The sequence below is a fragment of the Apium graveolens genome, chromosome 4 (genome assembly GCF_009905375.1).
Source record: "Apium graveolens cultivar Ventura chromosome 4, ASM990537v1, whole genome shotgun sequence".
Lineage (NCBI taxonomy): Eukaryota > Viridiplantae > Streptophyta > Magnoliopsida > Apiales > Apiaceae > Apium > Apium graveolens.
Window position 1 is genome coordinate 274,073,138 of NC_133650.1, and position 15,669 is coordinate 274,088,806.

General features: G+C 35.4%; 1 protein-coding gene across 1 annotated transcript; it reads right to left on the minus strand.

Moving 5' to 3' along the window:
* Positions 1–2,988: 2,988 nt before the first annotated feature.
* On the minus strand, positions 2,989–3,723 carry LOC141719655 (uncharacterized). Its single transcript, XM_074522036.1, has one exon. It carries the CDS (start codon positions 3,721–3,723, stop codon positions 2,989–2,991), a length of 735 nt encoding a protein of 244 aa, XP_074378137.1.
* Between the last annotated feature and the right edge of the window lie 11,946 nt (positions 3,724–15,669).

A 15,669-nucleotide genomic window follows, 5' to 3' on the forward strand; every position in this document is an offset into this window, starting at 1 on the left:
ACTAGATGCCACTCATTGTTTACGATTTTAAATTAGATTTAAAATTCATTGCCAACGTAATAATAACCTATAGGGTCTCACACTAAGAATGCTTGAAGGATTATTTAATTTAAATTGGATTTAAATTATATTAAAGTAGTTCGAATTATTTATAATATTAATTAAGTATGACTTAATTAATTAGATAAATATTGATATTCGAATTTACTAATATTAATTATGAAATTTATTTGTTAAATAATTAAGTGAGACTTAATTATAATACAAATAGAAATTTTGAATTAATAAGAACTCCTAATTAGTTAAGAGTTATAATTCATTTTTCTACTCTCTATATAATATCTCTTGTGTGGTTGATTTTGCAAGAAAGACTTTTACTAAAATCCTAGCCATCAAGAGAGAAGATGGAGAGAGCAAGAAGAAACGAGTTTGTGCTAGTACACATCCAATCCTTGAGTTCAAGTATTCGTGTGGATACCGATAGAGCGTAGATCGCGAGAGCGGGATGCGTGGTGATTGAACAAGCTTTGGATCTCCATTAGTCAACCAATTGGTAAAGCTTCTTAAGGTAAACTATCTGATCTATGAATTAAATATATGTTTTTCGCATGGATCCTGCGGTGGGTTTCAAAAATTTTGATATTTTACGTTTTTAATTACTGTTTCCGTTGCGTTTATGTGCTCGAAACCCTTCATGAACGCCTCTGCTTCAATCCACTTTGAGAAATAATCAGTAATGGCCAAAATGAACACCTTCTGTCCTGGTACGGGTGGCATTTTTCCCACGATATCCATTCCCCACTTCATGAAAGGCCAAGATGGAATGGACATGTTAAGATGCTAAGACGGTTGATGTATAACAGACGCATGTTGTTGGCAGGCGTCACATCTTTTTGCATAGTCTAGGGCATCCTATCTTAGTGTTATCCAATAATAACCCAAGTGTAAAAATTTTAAAGACAGATTTCTTCCATTAGTGTGATTCCCACATTCTCCTTCGTGTGCATCCCTTAGCACCATTTTTGCCTCATGCTTTTCCAGACATCTCTGTAGCAGCCCCGTGGAAGATTTTTTGAATAGTTCTCCGTTTATAATTGTAAACCTTGACGCCTTCATCCTGAGAATCCTCGCTTCATTGTTGTTGGTTGGCATTGTTCCAAATTGCAAGTAATCCTTGTATGTCTTCATCCAGCTTTCTGCATCTTCACTGGTCTTATCATCACGTTGATTAAGAGTCATTACTCCTGATTCGAGAATTAGTCTTTCCATAGCAGGCTTCATGATGTGGACTACTGGGATGTTTTTAAATCTAAACCTTTGAACACAACTCCCAATTCGGCTAATATATCAGCTTGCACATTATTTTCCCTTGGAACCTCTTGTATGCTGAAGTTGTCGAAATGGTTGACTATCCCTTTGGTGATGTCCAGGTATGCGACCATCTTATGATCCTTGGCTTCATAAGACCCCTTGGCGTGATTAACAATGAGTAGCGAATCACAGTTTATGTCAATATTTTTTATCTTCATGTCTTTAGAAATTGTTAGTCCCATGATCGATGCCTCATATTCAGCTTCATTGTTTGTGGCTTTAAAGTCACAACATATTGATTAAGCTATCATATCCCCCTGTGGTGATTTGAGGACAAGCCCCAATCCCGTTCCATTGACATTAGATGCCCCATCTGTATATAATATCCAAGGCTTCACGTCTACTCTTGAAAGAACATATTGAAACTCCTGCTCAGCATCTGTCATCTAGCTTGGACTAAAATCAGCCACAAAATCAGCCAAAGCTTGTGACTTTATTGAAGTCCTCGTGTCATACGTGATATCGTAAGTACTTAGTCGTATTACCCATTTTGCCATTCGTCCCGTCAAATCAGGTTTACCTAAGACATTTCTCAAAGGGAAGTTTGTCATGGCATGTATCTTGTGTGACTCAAAATAATATCTCAACTTAATGGAAGTCATAGCTAATGCAAGTACAAAATTTTCAAGAGATGTGTACCTTATTTCCGCATCTACTAAGCTCTTGCTAACGTAATACACAGGCGACTGGACACCTTCACTTTATTTAACAAGGACGCCACTTACTGCATGATCCGACACAGACAAATACACGTACAGGTCCTCTCCTTGAATGGGTTTGGACAGAAGTGGTGGTGTAGTTAGATAACTTCTCAAGTCATTCAAAGTAGCCTCATATTTTTCAGACCACAAGAATCCCTTGTTCTTTCTCAATACGTCATAAAAAAGTTTGCATCTGTCCGACGAACATGAAATGAACCTGTTCAAGGCTGCAACTCGTCTTGTTAATTTCTGCACGTCTTTGACGTTCGATGGACTTCTCAATTCGAAAATCACTTCAATTTGTTCTAGACTCGCTTCAATTCCTCTTCTTTTTACCATGTGTCCAAGGAATTTTCCCGATAACACAACAAAGTTACATTTGGATGGGTTCAACTTCATGTTGTATGACCTTAGTATATCAAATACTTCATGTTGCATTAACTGACTTGACAACCATGTCGTCAATGTAGACTTCCATCGTCTGTCCTATTTGATCTTTGAACATTTTTTTTACAAGTCTTTGAAATGTAGCCCCAACTTTTCTTAGTCCAAAAGGCATGGCTAAGTAATAATATATCCCCCTGTCTGTTATGAACGCAGCCTTTCCGCAGTCAGATGGTTCCATTTGAATTTGATTGAAGCCACTTGAAACATCCAGGAACGTGAGCAATTCATGTCCAGCTATCGAGTCTACCATAGTGTCAATGTGAGGTAGTGGATAGGGGTCTTTAGGACAAACCTTGTTCAAGTCCGTGTAATTAACACAAACTCTCTATTTCCCATTCTTCTTTTGTACAATGATGACATTTGCTAACCATTCAGGGTATTCAACTTCTTTAATCATCCCAGCCTTGATGAGCCTTTCCACCTCGTCATTTATCATCTTGTTTCTTTCAGCTGCAAACTTCCTTTATTTTTATTGAACATGTGTGTAGCTAGGATCAACGTTTAGCTTGTGTATGATGACAGTTAGATCTATTCCTGTTATGTCATCATGTTCCCACACAAAAGCATCCAACCTCGTAGTTAAGAAATTTACCAAGTTAGCTTCAATTTTTTGGGAGAGGTCTTTCCCTATTAATACCTTCTTGTCTCCCGTCTTCAAATCTACTTCAGCCAAGCGTTCTGGTCCTGAAATTATAGCTACAGGCGTCTCATTTCTACGATGTTGGATGGTTGGTTTCAGACATGTCATATAACAGTCACGAGCCATATTTTTATCCCCTCTTATTTCCTGAGCTCCCCGTGGTGTTGGGAATTTTAACACGTGGTGATATGTGGATGGCACTGCCTTCAAGTTGTGAATCCAAGGCCTTCCCATGATTATATTGTAACTCGAATCCATATCGATTATACAGAATTTTTCCAGAAGATTGACCCCTTGGGCATATGTTGACAATGTGATCTCCCCCAACGTGCATTTTGTCTCACCACTAAACCCCACTAGTGTCGTCGACTTCTTGATCATATCACTTTTCGCCAATCCCATTTGTGTTAGTGTGCTAAGCATCATGATGTTGGCAGTGCTCCCATTGTCCACCAAGATTCTTTTAATTAAGCAATTTCCCACAGGAAGTGAAATAACTAGTCCATCTTGTTGTAGTTCTCGTACGTTCTTTTTCTCTGATTGATCAAACATTAAGGACGACATACTGTCATCTCCAACCCCCACTTGTGTGACTCGTATGCTGGATCTTTGGATGCTCTCTTAGCCTGTGAATATGTTGATCCACATATCTCTGACCCCCCTGAGATGAAGTTAATCACCTTGTGATGTGGTGGAGGTGGTGGCTATCTTAATGGTGTCATGCTGTCCTTTCTAGGTGACACGTCCTTCCTGACATAAGACGTCTTCTTTGACGCCATGAATTCCGTGAGATATCCTTTCCTAGTTAGAAACTGTAGCTCTTTTCGCAAGGCCACACAATCATAAGATTTATGTCCGCAATCTCCATGATAGTCGCACCATAGTTTGGAATATGGGTTCGATTTAGGTTTGTTGCTCTTCAATGGCCACTTTAGTATACCTCCCAACTTGGTAAACTCTTTCATCATGGCTGAAGGCGTTATCGTGAAGCCATATATGCCATAAGTTGGTGGCAGGTTGGGGTCCTTTCTCCCGTCACTACTTTCCTTCCTCTTCCATTCATTAGATTCTCGTGTCGAGTTGACATAGACTTCATCTCTGTTAGGTCTAGTATAGGGCTTGTAATCCCTAGATCTTGGTGTCATAATTTTTTTTGACGGTTTGTAGTAATCATCTTCTTCCATTCTGTCTTCTTCCAATCTCACTTGTGCCATGGCTTTGGCTTGTACGTCATCCATTGTTCGACATGGATAATTTGTCAATTCCTCATAGAGTGGGGATTACCGTTCTAACCCTTTCCTGAATGTTTCAATAGCTGTAGGGACGTCACAGTTAGTGATGGTCACCTTCTCTCTGTTGAATCTCGTCAAATAATCACGCAATGGCTCCCTACTTCATTGGACAATTTTGTATAAATCACTGGTAGTCTTTTCGAACACCCAGCTACTTACAAATTGCAAGTTGAATGCGTCTACCAAATCGGCAAACATCTTGATGCTTCCATGTGGAAGGTTCAAAAACCATTGCAAAGCTGATCTTGATAGTGTAGAACCAAAACCTTCATACATACAAGCTTCCTTCAAGTCACGTGTAATTAGTACCGTAAACATTCATTGTTTATATTGTGCAATATGTTCCAAGGGATCACTAGTTCCATCATATGGTCTCATTTGTGGCACCGTGAAACGTTTTGGTATTTCTACCAAGGCAATGTTGTCATGAAAAGGAGAATTAGTGTAGCTTATTGGGGTCATCTCTTCTAACGATTTTGGAACACCGGGGATCCTTTCAATCAAATCCCTCACCTCTTATAGTTCTCTTCTAAACTCTTCTGCCATTTGATTCTGGGATCTTGTACTCTTATGTCGTGACCTTCTCTTGTCAGTCTCTCCTTGACGATCATCACGATCATCGTATCATCGCTCGTCACGCCTCCTTTCCATGTCATCATTATTATTGGGAACATCATCCATGTCTTCTACGTCAACGACATCATTTGTTCCATTCGTTGGTCATTTATGTTGATCGTAATCTTCTGCATCATCCATGTCCAAACGCCTGATTACGCTTGGGATGGTTTTCTTCGTCGCAGTCTTGGTTCTTGATTTGGTCGTAGTCAGTTCTTTCTTCAATGTTTCATTCTCTGAACGCATCTTCTCCATTTCGTCTTGCAACTGTTTCAATGTCGCAACCATCTCTCTTTTATTTTCAGCTTCACCTTCCTGGTTCATAATTTGTTCTTCGTCGTTTACCATCTTAATGTGTTAATCAAATCCTTAACAAGTTTCCCACGGACGGCGTTAATTGTTTTTACCAAATTTAGTGAGGTTAAATGCTAAAGATAGATTGATGTATGTTTATAGTATAGTAACTAAATAAGTGCAAAATAAGTAAATTAGACACGAGCAATTGGTGCGGAAAACCCGAGAACGGGAAAAAACTGCGGGTGGGATTGTGTACCCAACTGAAATATGATCCACTAATATGTAAGGTATAGATTACAAGAGATTCAATTTAACATAGATGAATAAGATTTGCACGAGTAGATAAAATCAACATTTCAGATGGTCTTGCTGGTGTTTATAGGTTTAGACATCGGGTTATATTATTTGTTTTCTTTTTATTCCTGAAAGAGCTCGAACTGGGGTCTTTGTGTAGGGTTTTGTTGTTGTGTTCTTGCTTTTCTCGGATTCTTCTTCTTATCTTCTTAGTCTTCCACCTTTTTCTCTAACTTCTCCTTCTTTTTCTCTCATTCAAATTATTGTTGTTAGTCATGGAGATATGTTTACCTATTCCTCCTTCATGTTATTCGGAAATGGTTGGACTGAGTCCTACTCTCAGATATCTGCTTCTTTTATCGACGTCATTTAGGACAACTATCCACTCTTCCCGTCTTGGCATCTCGTCATAGCAGCGTCGTGATCCCCTATTGTCATGTCTGAATTTCCATACATAACAAAGACCATTGTATTTGGGGTTATTTTACAAAACCTCTTGTTAAAGGTTGTACTTTAAAATTTATGTAAATATATAACTAACTATTAATCTGCTTGTATTCATAAGAAATCAAACTTGATCCCTTCTCTTACTAATATTTCTTCAGCAATGATTATGTCACCCTTGAACTTATAACTTTGAAATGATTTAACTCAAACGTGGAGCTTCACTAGAACTCGTTATATTCTGGGATGATTTAACTCAAATGATTACTCGACTTATAGTATTAATTTTATTTTTGAATAACTATAGTTTAATTAAATTAAAATATCGTAATCATGCTATATTTAGAAAGAAAAAGTAAAATCATATAAAGTTTTAGACAATCTATATCCCCAGTAATCCCAAAAGTTGAGATCGTTTATTGATGAATTAGGTTCTGGATTTCAACATCTGACATGGACGACAACATGGCGCCTACATCATAATTGATAGGTGACATAAATTCAAGGTCATTTATCAATGATCACCGCATATTAATGACATGCTTCCGTGGATGTAGGAGGATTTTGCCGCTAATCAATGATATAACAAAATTTGAGAAGAGCAAATGCATGGTCACAAATAGACGTGGCCAAATGAACGGTTTAGCTCAGCCCAATCAAAATTCGGTTTGCTAAAAATTCTTCTAAATCGACTCGTCATGTACTGGTTAATTATTTGGCACAAACCGTGAATCTAGACGAACCGAACACGAAAATAAATTTCTGAAACCAGAACCAGCCCGGAACCGGACCGAATCGGCCCGCCTAAACCATTAACGAACTAAAGGACTCAAACCGGCATGGCTCAGATCACGGTTATTCGGCTCGACCCGTGAGTGTAGGCCACGCGCCTGCTATCCCGGTCTTCCCTCCTGCTCAATTTATTCAATCTCCATTTAATGGCCTACTTTCAGTTTTTTATCTTTCATAAGTTGCTTGTAGTTAGTGGTTGTTCAGCTCCGAAAAACAGAAGTTCTTCGTCTTTCGCTATCTCTTTTGAGTTCGCCTATACTTCAGCAATTGAACTGACCTTTTCGGGCTCTGAACTATCATCATAATCATTTGGGTTTAACCATGAAACAGGTGATAAGCTATATCTACATGAAACTATTTGAATTTCTTTCTCAGCCCATTGTGTATCAAGAACAATAAATGGGGATGTTTGCTTATTTATCCCACTTGCTTCTATATTCCAATGCCACGACTTTATTTCTTCAAATGGTACTTGGAAGTGTGTTTGAATATTATTATATGAACAATCATGTGAATGTGACTGTTAGTGAACTTCACAGACAAGTTTACTTTATAAAATAAACAAGTTTTACTTGTAGTGTTGTATAGCCTGTGTTGGTGGCCACGCATCAAAGCAACATATTAAAAAAAATACAATTCGTGTAATCGGCTCGGCAGCCTGTCAAACTCTCCTAGCTCGTGTTAATCGCGGGCCGTTTGCGAACTCATGTTAGTTGGACCGGCCCGAAACCGGCCCCGCTCGTCGTATTATACGTGTCATCTACGAGTTCACCGTTAACCAAACCGGCTCGTCCAAAATTCGGCACGTCCCGCACGGCACACTCCTGTGGCCAGCTCTAGTCACAACTACATGATCACGCTTTTGAGCACATATGATGGCATGCTCACGCCGATGAAATGCATGAAAATGCCAAAACTAGAAAAATACAATAGTATCTTATCGAGAATCCATAATATAATCTTTAATAAATATTTGAATCTAAATAACATTTGAGGTACAACGACCTAATGAACACTATATAGGTGTAGCTCACCATCACACGGTCCTAGCTTCCCCTAAGCATCTATAAGAAAAAGAATACGACATGAACAAAATGCCCAATACGAATTTGAGATACAGTTTATAAAAAATAAAATTAGAAATAAATATTTCATATTTTATAATAAAACAATAATTTTAAAATAAGCATGGATGAAGCAACAAGGGGTATCATAACGAGATCAAAACAGATAAAGATACATATATCATTGGGTACCGTAATGTATCCAAGAAACCGATTAACATGTACGACATATATACCGTCACTGCCAAATCAAATCAAATTCTGAGTGCAACCACGTATCTTGAAAAAATATCAAATGCGTAAAGCTCCTCCCAGAGCTAACAGAAGGATACGTCGTGGCCAATACATTGCCACAGAAATGTGATGTGAATGGTGTCGTGAACACATGAATGTAGTATCCGTACAGATGATTAATTTTGTATACCCTATATCAATCTAATTGTTCAAATATTATAAATTTTGCACATAACTTCATATAGATACTACGAATATTTTTAATAGGTATGTAAAATGTATAATTTCTAAAATCACTAAGCATTTATATAAATATTCTGAAACGGAATTGTGACAAGTATTTTAATATTTTGGAATAAAAATAAAACAGAAACTTTGATATTTTGGAAAAGAAATAAAATAGAAACTTTGATATTTTGGATCATAATTGATGCAAATAGTAGAATTTTCGAAAAGGAACTAAAAGTCATAATCATATATGTTAGTCCCTAACAATGCAACAAGAATTACAGAAGGGGGGTTGAATGGAATTCTTGAACCTTTTTCACAAATAATAAAATGTTCTATCTTAATAATATATAAGTGTTTGATTTGCAAAGTACGGAATAAGAAGTTAGTAAAATCAAAACACAAGTAATTAAAAACACAAGTCTTTTAAAACTTTCTGGTGGATTTGAATGTATCCACCAGAGATATATATTATATCAAGAGAACTCTGTGTAGCAGGATTTGCTCACAGCTACTTACAAATATCAATAACTAAGTTTACAGAGAAATGCTAAAAATACAGCTTACAAATGTTTCTTTGAGAATTTTCCTGCTTAGTGTTCTTGTTGTTCTATTTGCTACTTCTTGATTTGTATATCACCAAGATTACAAAGTAATAACAAGATAATAAAAAAAACCTATCAAGTTTAATACTATGCTGCTTCATTACTCTGTTCCAGCATCTTTGAATATCTTCATAATAGCATAGAAATGACAATGCTTCTTTGTTCTCTAAAACGCAGTTGAATAGGCTTCCACATTCCTTTTGCATACACTCGACGCATGTGACTGTGTTGTCACTATCAACTGATGTTTGAATTGATTATCCGTCGGGTACATGATCATCCATCGGGTTGCCTTGTTGATCATCCGTCGAGTGGCATTATTATTTATCCGTCGGGTAGCTATCTGGCACTTGACTTCATTTCATTTATGCAGAATTACAAGACATCATCTATGTACAATTAATCAACCTATTCTGCATATCTAATTAAAGTCAACATGACTTGAGTGCTACTATAGAAACTAAACAAGGTGTATGCAAAAATGTGCTACAGACTCATTATTGCACAAGCTACTCACTCGATGGATAAATGATCATCATTCGTCGGGACTATATTGAGTCATCCGTCGAGACTATATTTCTTATCCGTCGGGTGCTACATTTTTTATAAAGTAAAATCTACTAAGGTATTTTGTTAATGAAATCATCAAGTTCACAACATATTCACAACAATCTCCCCCAATTTATGTCTACCGGAATTGTAGCCATAAATTAAGAGAAACTTGATGATAACAAAAAACCCTAAAAATACAACTTTAAAAGTAAGTAGATAAAACTGTAAATTGCTTCAAATAACAAAATGCACAAAGATTAGCTCACATTCATTTTCAAGGTGCTCCTCTAGCCTGAGCAGAATAACTAATTCCTTGAAGGTCTGGATCTCTTTCCAAGCTTTCTGTTGTTTTCTTCTATTTGATTTTGGAGTTGTCTGTGGAATTCCAGTTCATCAGATTCTGAGAGATTTAGCTTTTCTTGCATTTCCAAAAGAGTCTCATTGCTAGAGATGCTCAATTGGTCTTCAAATCTGAAAAATCTTCTAACTCCTTTGTCATCCATGAACTCCATCAGCCAGTAGGGCCTTAGATGCACTCTACTTCCTGTGTAAGGAATAGTTAGAGTCTTTGGGAGTGCATCTTTAGCTCTAATACTCCTCAGTTATTCAATCTTCTTTAGAACCAGTCTTCTTGCAGTTACATTGAAACCAAAGTTCTTCTTGAAAGATGAATAAACTTTTATCAGCACAGATTGGCTTTCTTGAAGGATCTTGTGAAGTGGCCATTGAATCTCCTTTCCTCCCTTGTACTTGAAAACTAACCTTTCAGGTAGATTCCTGTAGGCATCAATTCCTCTAACTTCTTCCAGTTCATCTAGATAGAGGTTTAGGTCAGAGAATTCCTTGATGTCACATAAGTACAAGTAATCTCCGTTGTTGACTTTGGATTGAGCTTTGACTAGAGATTTGGATTTGAGAGGTAACAGCTTCACTTTCTTGACTGCTCTTGACTTTGTTCTCTTTGGCTTGTTAAGGATTGGCAAATTGAAGTCAGGAATTGGTAGACTCTCCCAGTCTATTGGTTCATCCTTAGGCACAATAGGTTCACCATGAATGTTCCTGTAAGGATCCACCACCTTAATGTCTTTAAATACCACTGAGGGTTTTGATGCTTGAGTTGTAGTTGGAATGGATTCCTTAGGAAACTTGTAATATCCGGGATATATCGGGTAATTATTTTTGCTAATAAATAATTATTATATGTGTTCAGTATCTATTCTGTGAATAATTTGTTAATTGTTAAATGTGTTTGGATGTTTAAAAATATTATTAATTGAGTATTTTAATTTTTGTATGTCCAAAATAAAATATAGATAATTGTCATATCTTCCTAATTATTTTTATGTTGATTTATGAATTTATAAGAATCATATGAAATTTATAAAATCTTTTTCCGGGTATTTAAAATCTATTTTATAAAAACGGGAACCAACCGACGTCATCCGTTGTTACGTTTTTGGAACCCGAAACTCTTCCGAGAACTCCTTCTTAACCTAATTGTAATATTCCGAGCATTTTCCATGTTTTGACTTTTTCGATCCGGCATACGGTTTGTCCTGCGCGGGTCCCGGCGCAACATTTTCGATACAATATTCGTTTCGGTAAATCAATAAAACTCGTATTTTCGAGAAACGGGAGCTTTTAATTAAACTATCCCAATTATCACCTCGTAATACATGTAACCCGGCACTGAGACCAAGACCGCAGTACAAATTGTACTGATCTGGATAATTATCCCGAAAACCGATACCGTTTGGATCAGTTTTTATAAATAAACGTACCGTTTTATATCTGGAATGATCCAACGGGATACTAATTTTCCGTAATTATAAATAGCCTTTACCGTATTTTATTTCGTACCAGAAATCATTTGCAAACAGTATTTACAGAGTTTTTACAGAGAAAATACTATAATTATAAACTGTTCTTCGTAATCAAATACAAATTCGGAGGCGTTATCGATATCCGATTTTGGCGTACATATACTCAAAACGAAGCTACTGAAATCTAGAATCCAAATCTTTCATCCGTTTCACTGCAGATTTCAAAGGTATTTTCTGATTCAATTACTTATATTCGAATTTCTTAAAAATAAAATTATAAATTTTTGTTCGAGCTATTGTTTGTATGTTTTGATGCTTGCATGAGGTAGAGCTTTTCATTCTGAAGATTTTGGTATATTATACGCTTGATTTGGAGTTCAATAACGTGTTTAATTTTGGGTTTGATTCTCGAAATTAAAAATTAGGGTTTATATTATCTTGAATGTTTTCAATTCGATTTAGGGGAATCTTTGTTAGGGGCTATCTGTCGAATTTGATGGTTGATATGTGTTCCTGGTTGAATATGGAATCGATTCGTATATAGTATAGCAACGGACGGTTCCTGGTTTGTGCGAATCGATCTCTTGAATGTTTCGCCGGTGTTCTTGAAGCTTTTGGCCGGATTTTCATTTCCAGATATCGTTTGGTCCATTTGTTATTTGATTCGAACTCCTTAAGTGATTTAGAACGAAAACCCCACTTGAATCATGTCAAACCATCCTGTTTTCGCTTGAATCGGGGCTCACCAGAGCCGTATTCCGGTCACCGGAATCTGGGTTCATGAAGAACCCGTTTCTGTTCTTGGTGACCCGGAGTTCTGACCCGGTTTGACCCGGTTTTAATCCAAAATTTTGTAAAATTAATTTCTAACTTCTGTTTTTACAGTTTAGTCCCCCAAGGTTTCCCAGCTTTGCAGAAATGGGATTTCTGTTTCAAAAACGTTTAAAAATCAGATTTCTTTTATAAATTCATTTCCAAAATTGGTTTTTAAATTCTGAAAATTTCAAAAATAATTATTTTAATTCCGAAAATTATTTTTAATTCAAAAATAAATCTGAATTAATTAGTTAAATAATTTTAGTTAATAATTAATTCATTAGTTGGTCAATTAATTCAAAAATTAATTGATTAATTGACTTAATTAATTATTAATTGATTTTAATTAATTATTTAATTAGATTTAATTATTTAAAAATGATTTAAAAATTCTAAAAAATAGTTTCGAGCTTTAAAATATTATTTAAAATTGTTTTCAAGGCTCGATAATTATTATAAAAATTGTTTCGAAGCCAGAATTGGCCAACCGAACCCTGTTTGTTACTCCAAAATTGATCCAACGACCCGTTTTAATTCCGAAAAATGTTTTAAAAATCATTTTAAATACCTGAAATCCTGTTTATGACCCGAGACTTCTTTATAAATGATATATCATTGATTATGTGACGTGTTATGTGTTATATGTGACCTGTTGGTTAACTGTCGGTCTATATATTCGATGTTTACTTGTTTATTGCATAACTTTCAATCCGTTAATTGGATTTGGTTGAAACGAGGGGTAGATAGAAGTATGTTTCGAATAGAATCGTACGAGTTAAATATTAATAGATGCTTATGATATGTGAGCAGAAGAGGCAAGGCGTAGAAAAGGAAAACAGGTAGTCGAGGAGTAAGACAGTGGTGATTGAAAGCGAGTGCAGTATAATAAGCTAGTACCAGGCAAATGTTCTAAACTTTCTCGAGATATTGTAGTAATTGATAGTCCTGTTTTATATTGCAAGTGCTTTGAAGCACTGAATCCTAAACCCTAATTCCAGTTATTGATCTTGAGCCGTAAACCTGATTCTTTTTAGACCATCGATTGTTGTATACCCAAATATGAACCTCAAATATACGATACTACTCCACAAATACATACAAACTAAATATCAAACACTGAACCAGATTGCTTACACATTCAAACCATTGTATCGTATGCTTTGAAAGACAAAATCCTTGAAACCCTGAAACATTGATTCATTGTTATCCAATTCTTTCATTACCTAGCATCCAAGCTTTGAAAATGCTCTTTTGACCCTTATGCAGATTTAAACCATTTCATTATTGAACGTCCAATGTTGTTAATGATTCTGTTTATTATTTAATTGCTTATTCTGTTATTATGTTAGAATTGGATTATTTTTATAAAATTATGGACCAGATTCGTGGTCAGACCATATAATGGTCAAGTTAGGCCAATGTGTGCCTTGGATCCAGTAGTTAGAGCAGTGTTGTGTGCTTGCTCCGGGTTAGTGTAATATCCGGGATATATCGTGCAATTATTTTTGCTAATAGATAATTATTATATGTATTCAGTATCTATTCTGTGAATTATTTGTTAAGTGTTAAATATGTTTGAATGTTTAAAAATGTTATTAATTAAGTATTTCAATTTTTATATGTTCCAAATAAAATATAGATAATTGTCATATCTTCCTAATTATTTTTATGTTGATTTATGAATTTATAGGAATCATATGAATTTTATAAAATCTTTTTCCGGGTATTTAAAATCTATTTTATAAAAACGGGAACCAACCACCGTTATCCGTTTTTACGTTTTTAGAACCCGAAACTCTTCCAAGAACTCCTTCCTAACCTAATTGTAATATTCCGAGCATATTCCATGTTTCAACTTTTTCGATCCGGCGTACGGTTTGTCTTGTGCGGGTCCCGGCGCAACATTTTCGATACAATATTCGTTTCGTTAAATCAATAAAACTCGTATTTTCGATAAACGGGAGCTTTTTATTAAAATATCACAATTATCACTTCGTAATACGTGTAACCAGGCGCTGAGACCAAGATCGCAGTACAAATTATACTGATTTGGATAATTGTCTCGAAAATCGGTACCGTTTGGATCAGCTTTTATAAATAAACGTAGCATTTTATATCCGGAATGATAATTTCCCGTAATTACAAATAGCCTCTACCGTATTTTATTTTGTACCTGAAATCATTTGCAAACAGTATTTACAGAATTTCTACAGAGAAAATACTATAATTATATTATGTTCTTCGTAATCAAACAAATTCGGAGGCGTTATCGATATCCGATTTTGGCGCACATATACTCAAAACGAAGCTACTGAAATCTAGAATCCAAATCATCCATCAATTTCAACCCAGAAACATCATATGATTTTCTATTTAAGTATTTATATTCGAATTTCTTGGTATTTAAATTATGAATTTTTGTAGGGATGGTTGTTTGAATGATTTGATGATTGTATGTTGTAGAGCTTGTTTTCCTGATCATTTTGGTATATTATACTTCAAATTTGGAGTTCAATAACATGTTCAAATTAGGTTTTGATTCTCGAATTGTATAATTAGGGTTTATATTCGTTTGAATGTTCTTGATTAAAATTGGGTGTTTCTTATTTAGGGATTATCAGAAGTTCTAAAGGGGTGGGTTTTGTTCCCCTTAAAATTTGCAATCTAATCATATATAGCATGTTATCAAACGATTCCTAAAAAGTACGGAGTTGTCTTTTGAAATTGTCGCCGGATTTTGTTCGGGTTTGGCCGGTTTTTGGCCGAAAGTTCGACTGGGCAATTGTTGATGATGTTTGTTGACTGATTTATACTTCTGGGAAGAATCTGAATGAATTTCTGTTAAGTAACGAACTCAACCCATCAGTTTTTAGGCAGATTAAGGCCGTCGGAGTTGACAAGAACCCGCCGGATTCTGGAAATCGGCCGGTGTTCTTGCCAACCCGTTTTCCTGTCTTGACCCGCGCCTCAACCCGGTTCTGACCCGGGTTTGATCCTACTTTTCCTAAATCAAAAATCAGTAACCTGTTTCTGAATTTTCTTTTTATAAATAATTCAAAAATCCATTATTTAAATTCTGAAATTCATTTTTAATTTCTGAAAATTCCAAAAATCATCATTTTAATTCCAAAATTTATTTTTAATTTAAAAATAAATATGAATTAATTAGTTAATTAATTTTAGTTAATAATTAATCGATTAATTACTCAATTAATTCAAAAATTAATTGATTAATTGATTTAATTAATTATTAATTGATTTTAATTAATTATTTATTTAGATTTAATCATTTAAAAATGATTTAAAAATCCTGAAAAATAGTTTCGAGTTTTAAAATATTATTCTAAATTATTTCCAAGGCTCGATAATTATTATAAAATTGTTTCGAAGCCGGAATTGGCCAACGGAACCCTGTTTATTATTCTGAAATTGATCCAACGACCCGTTTTAATTC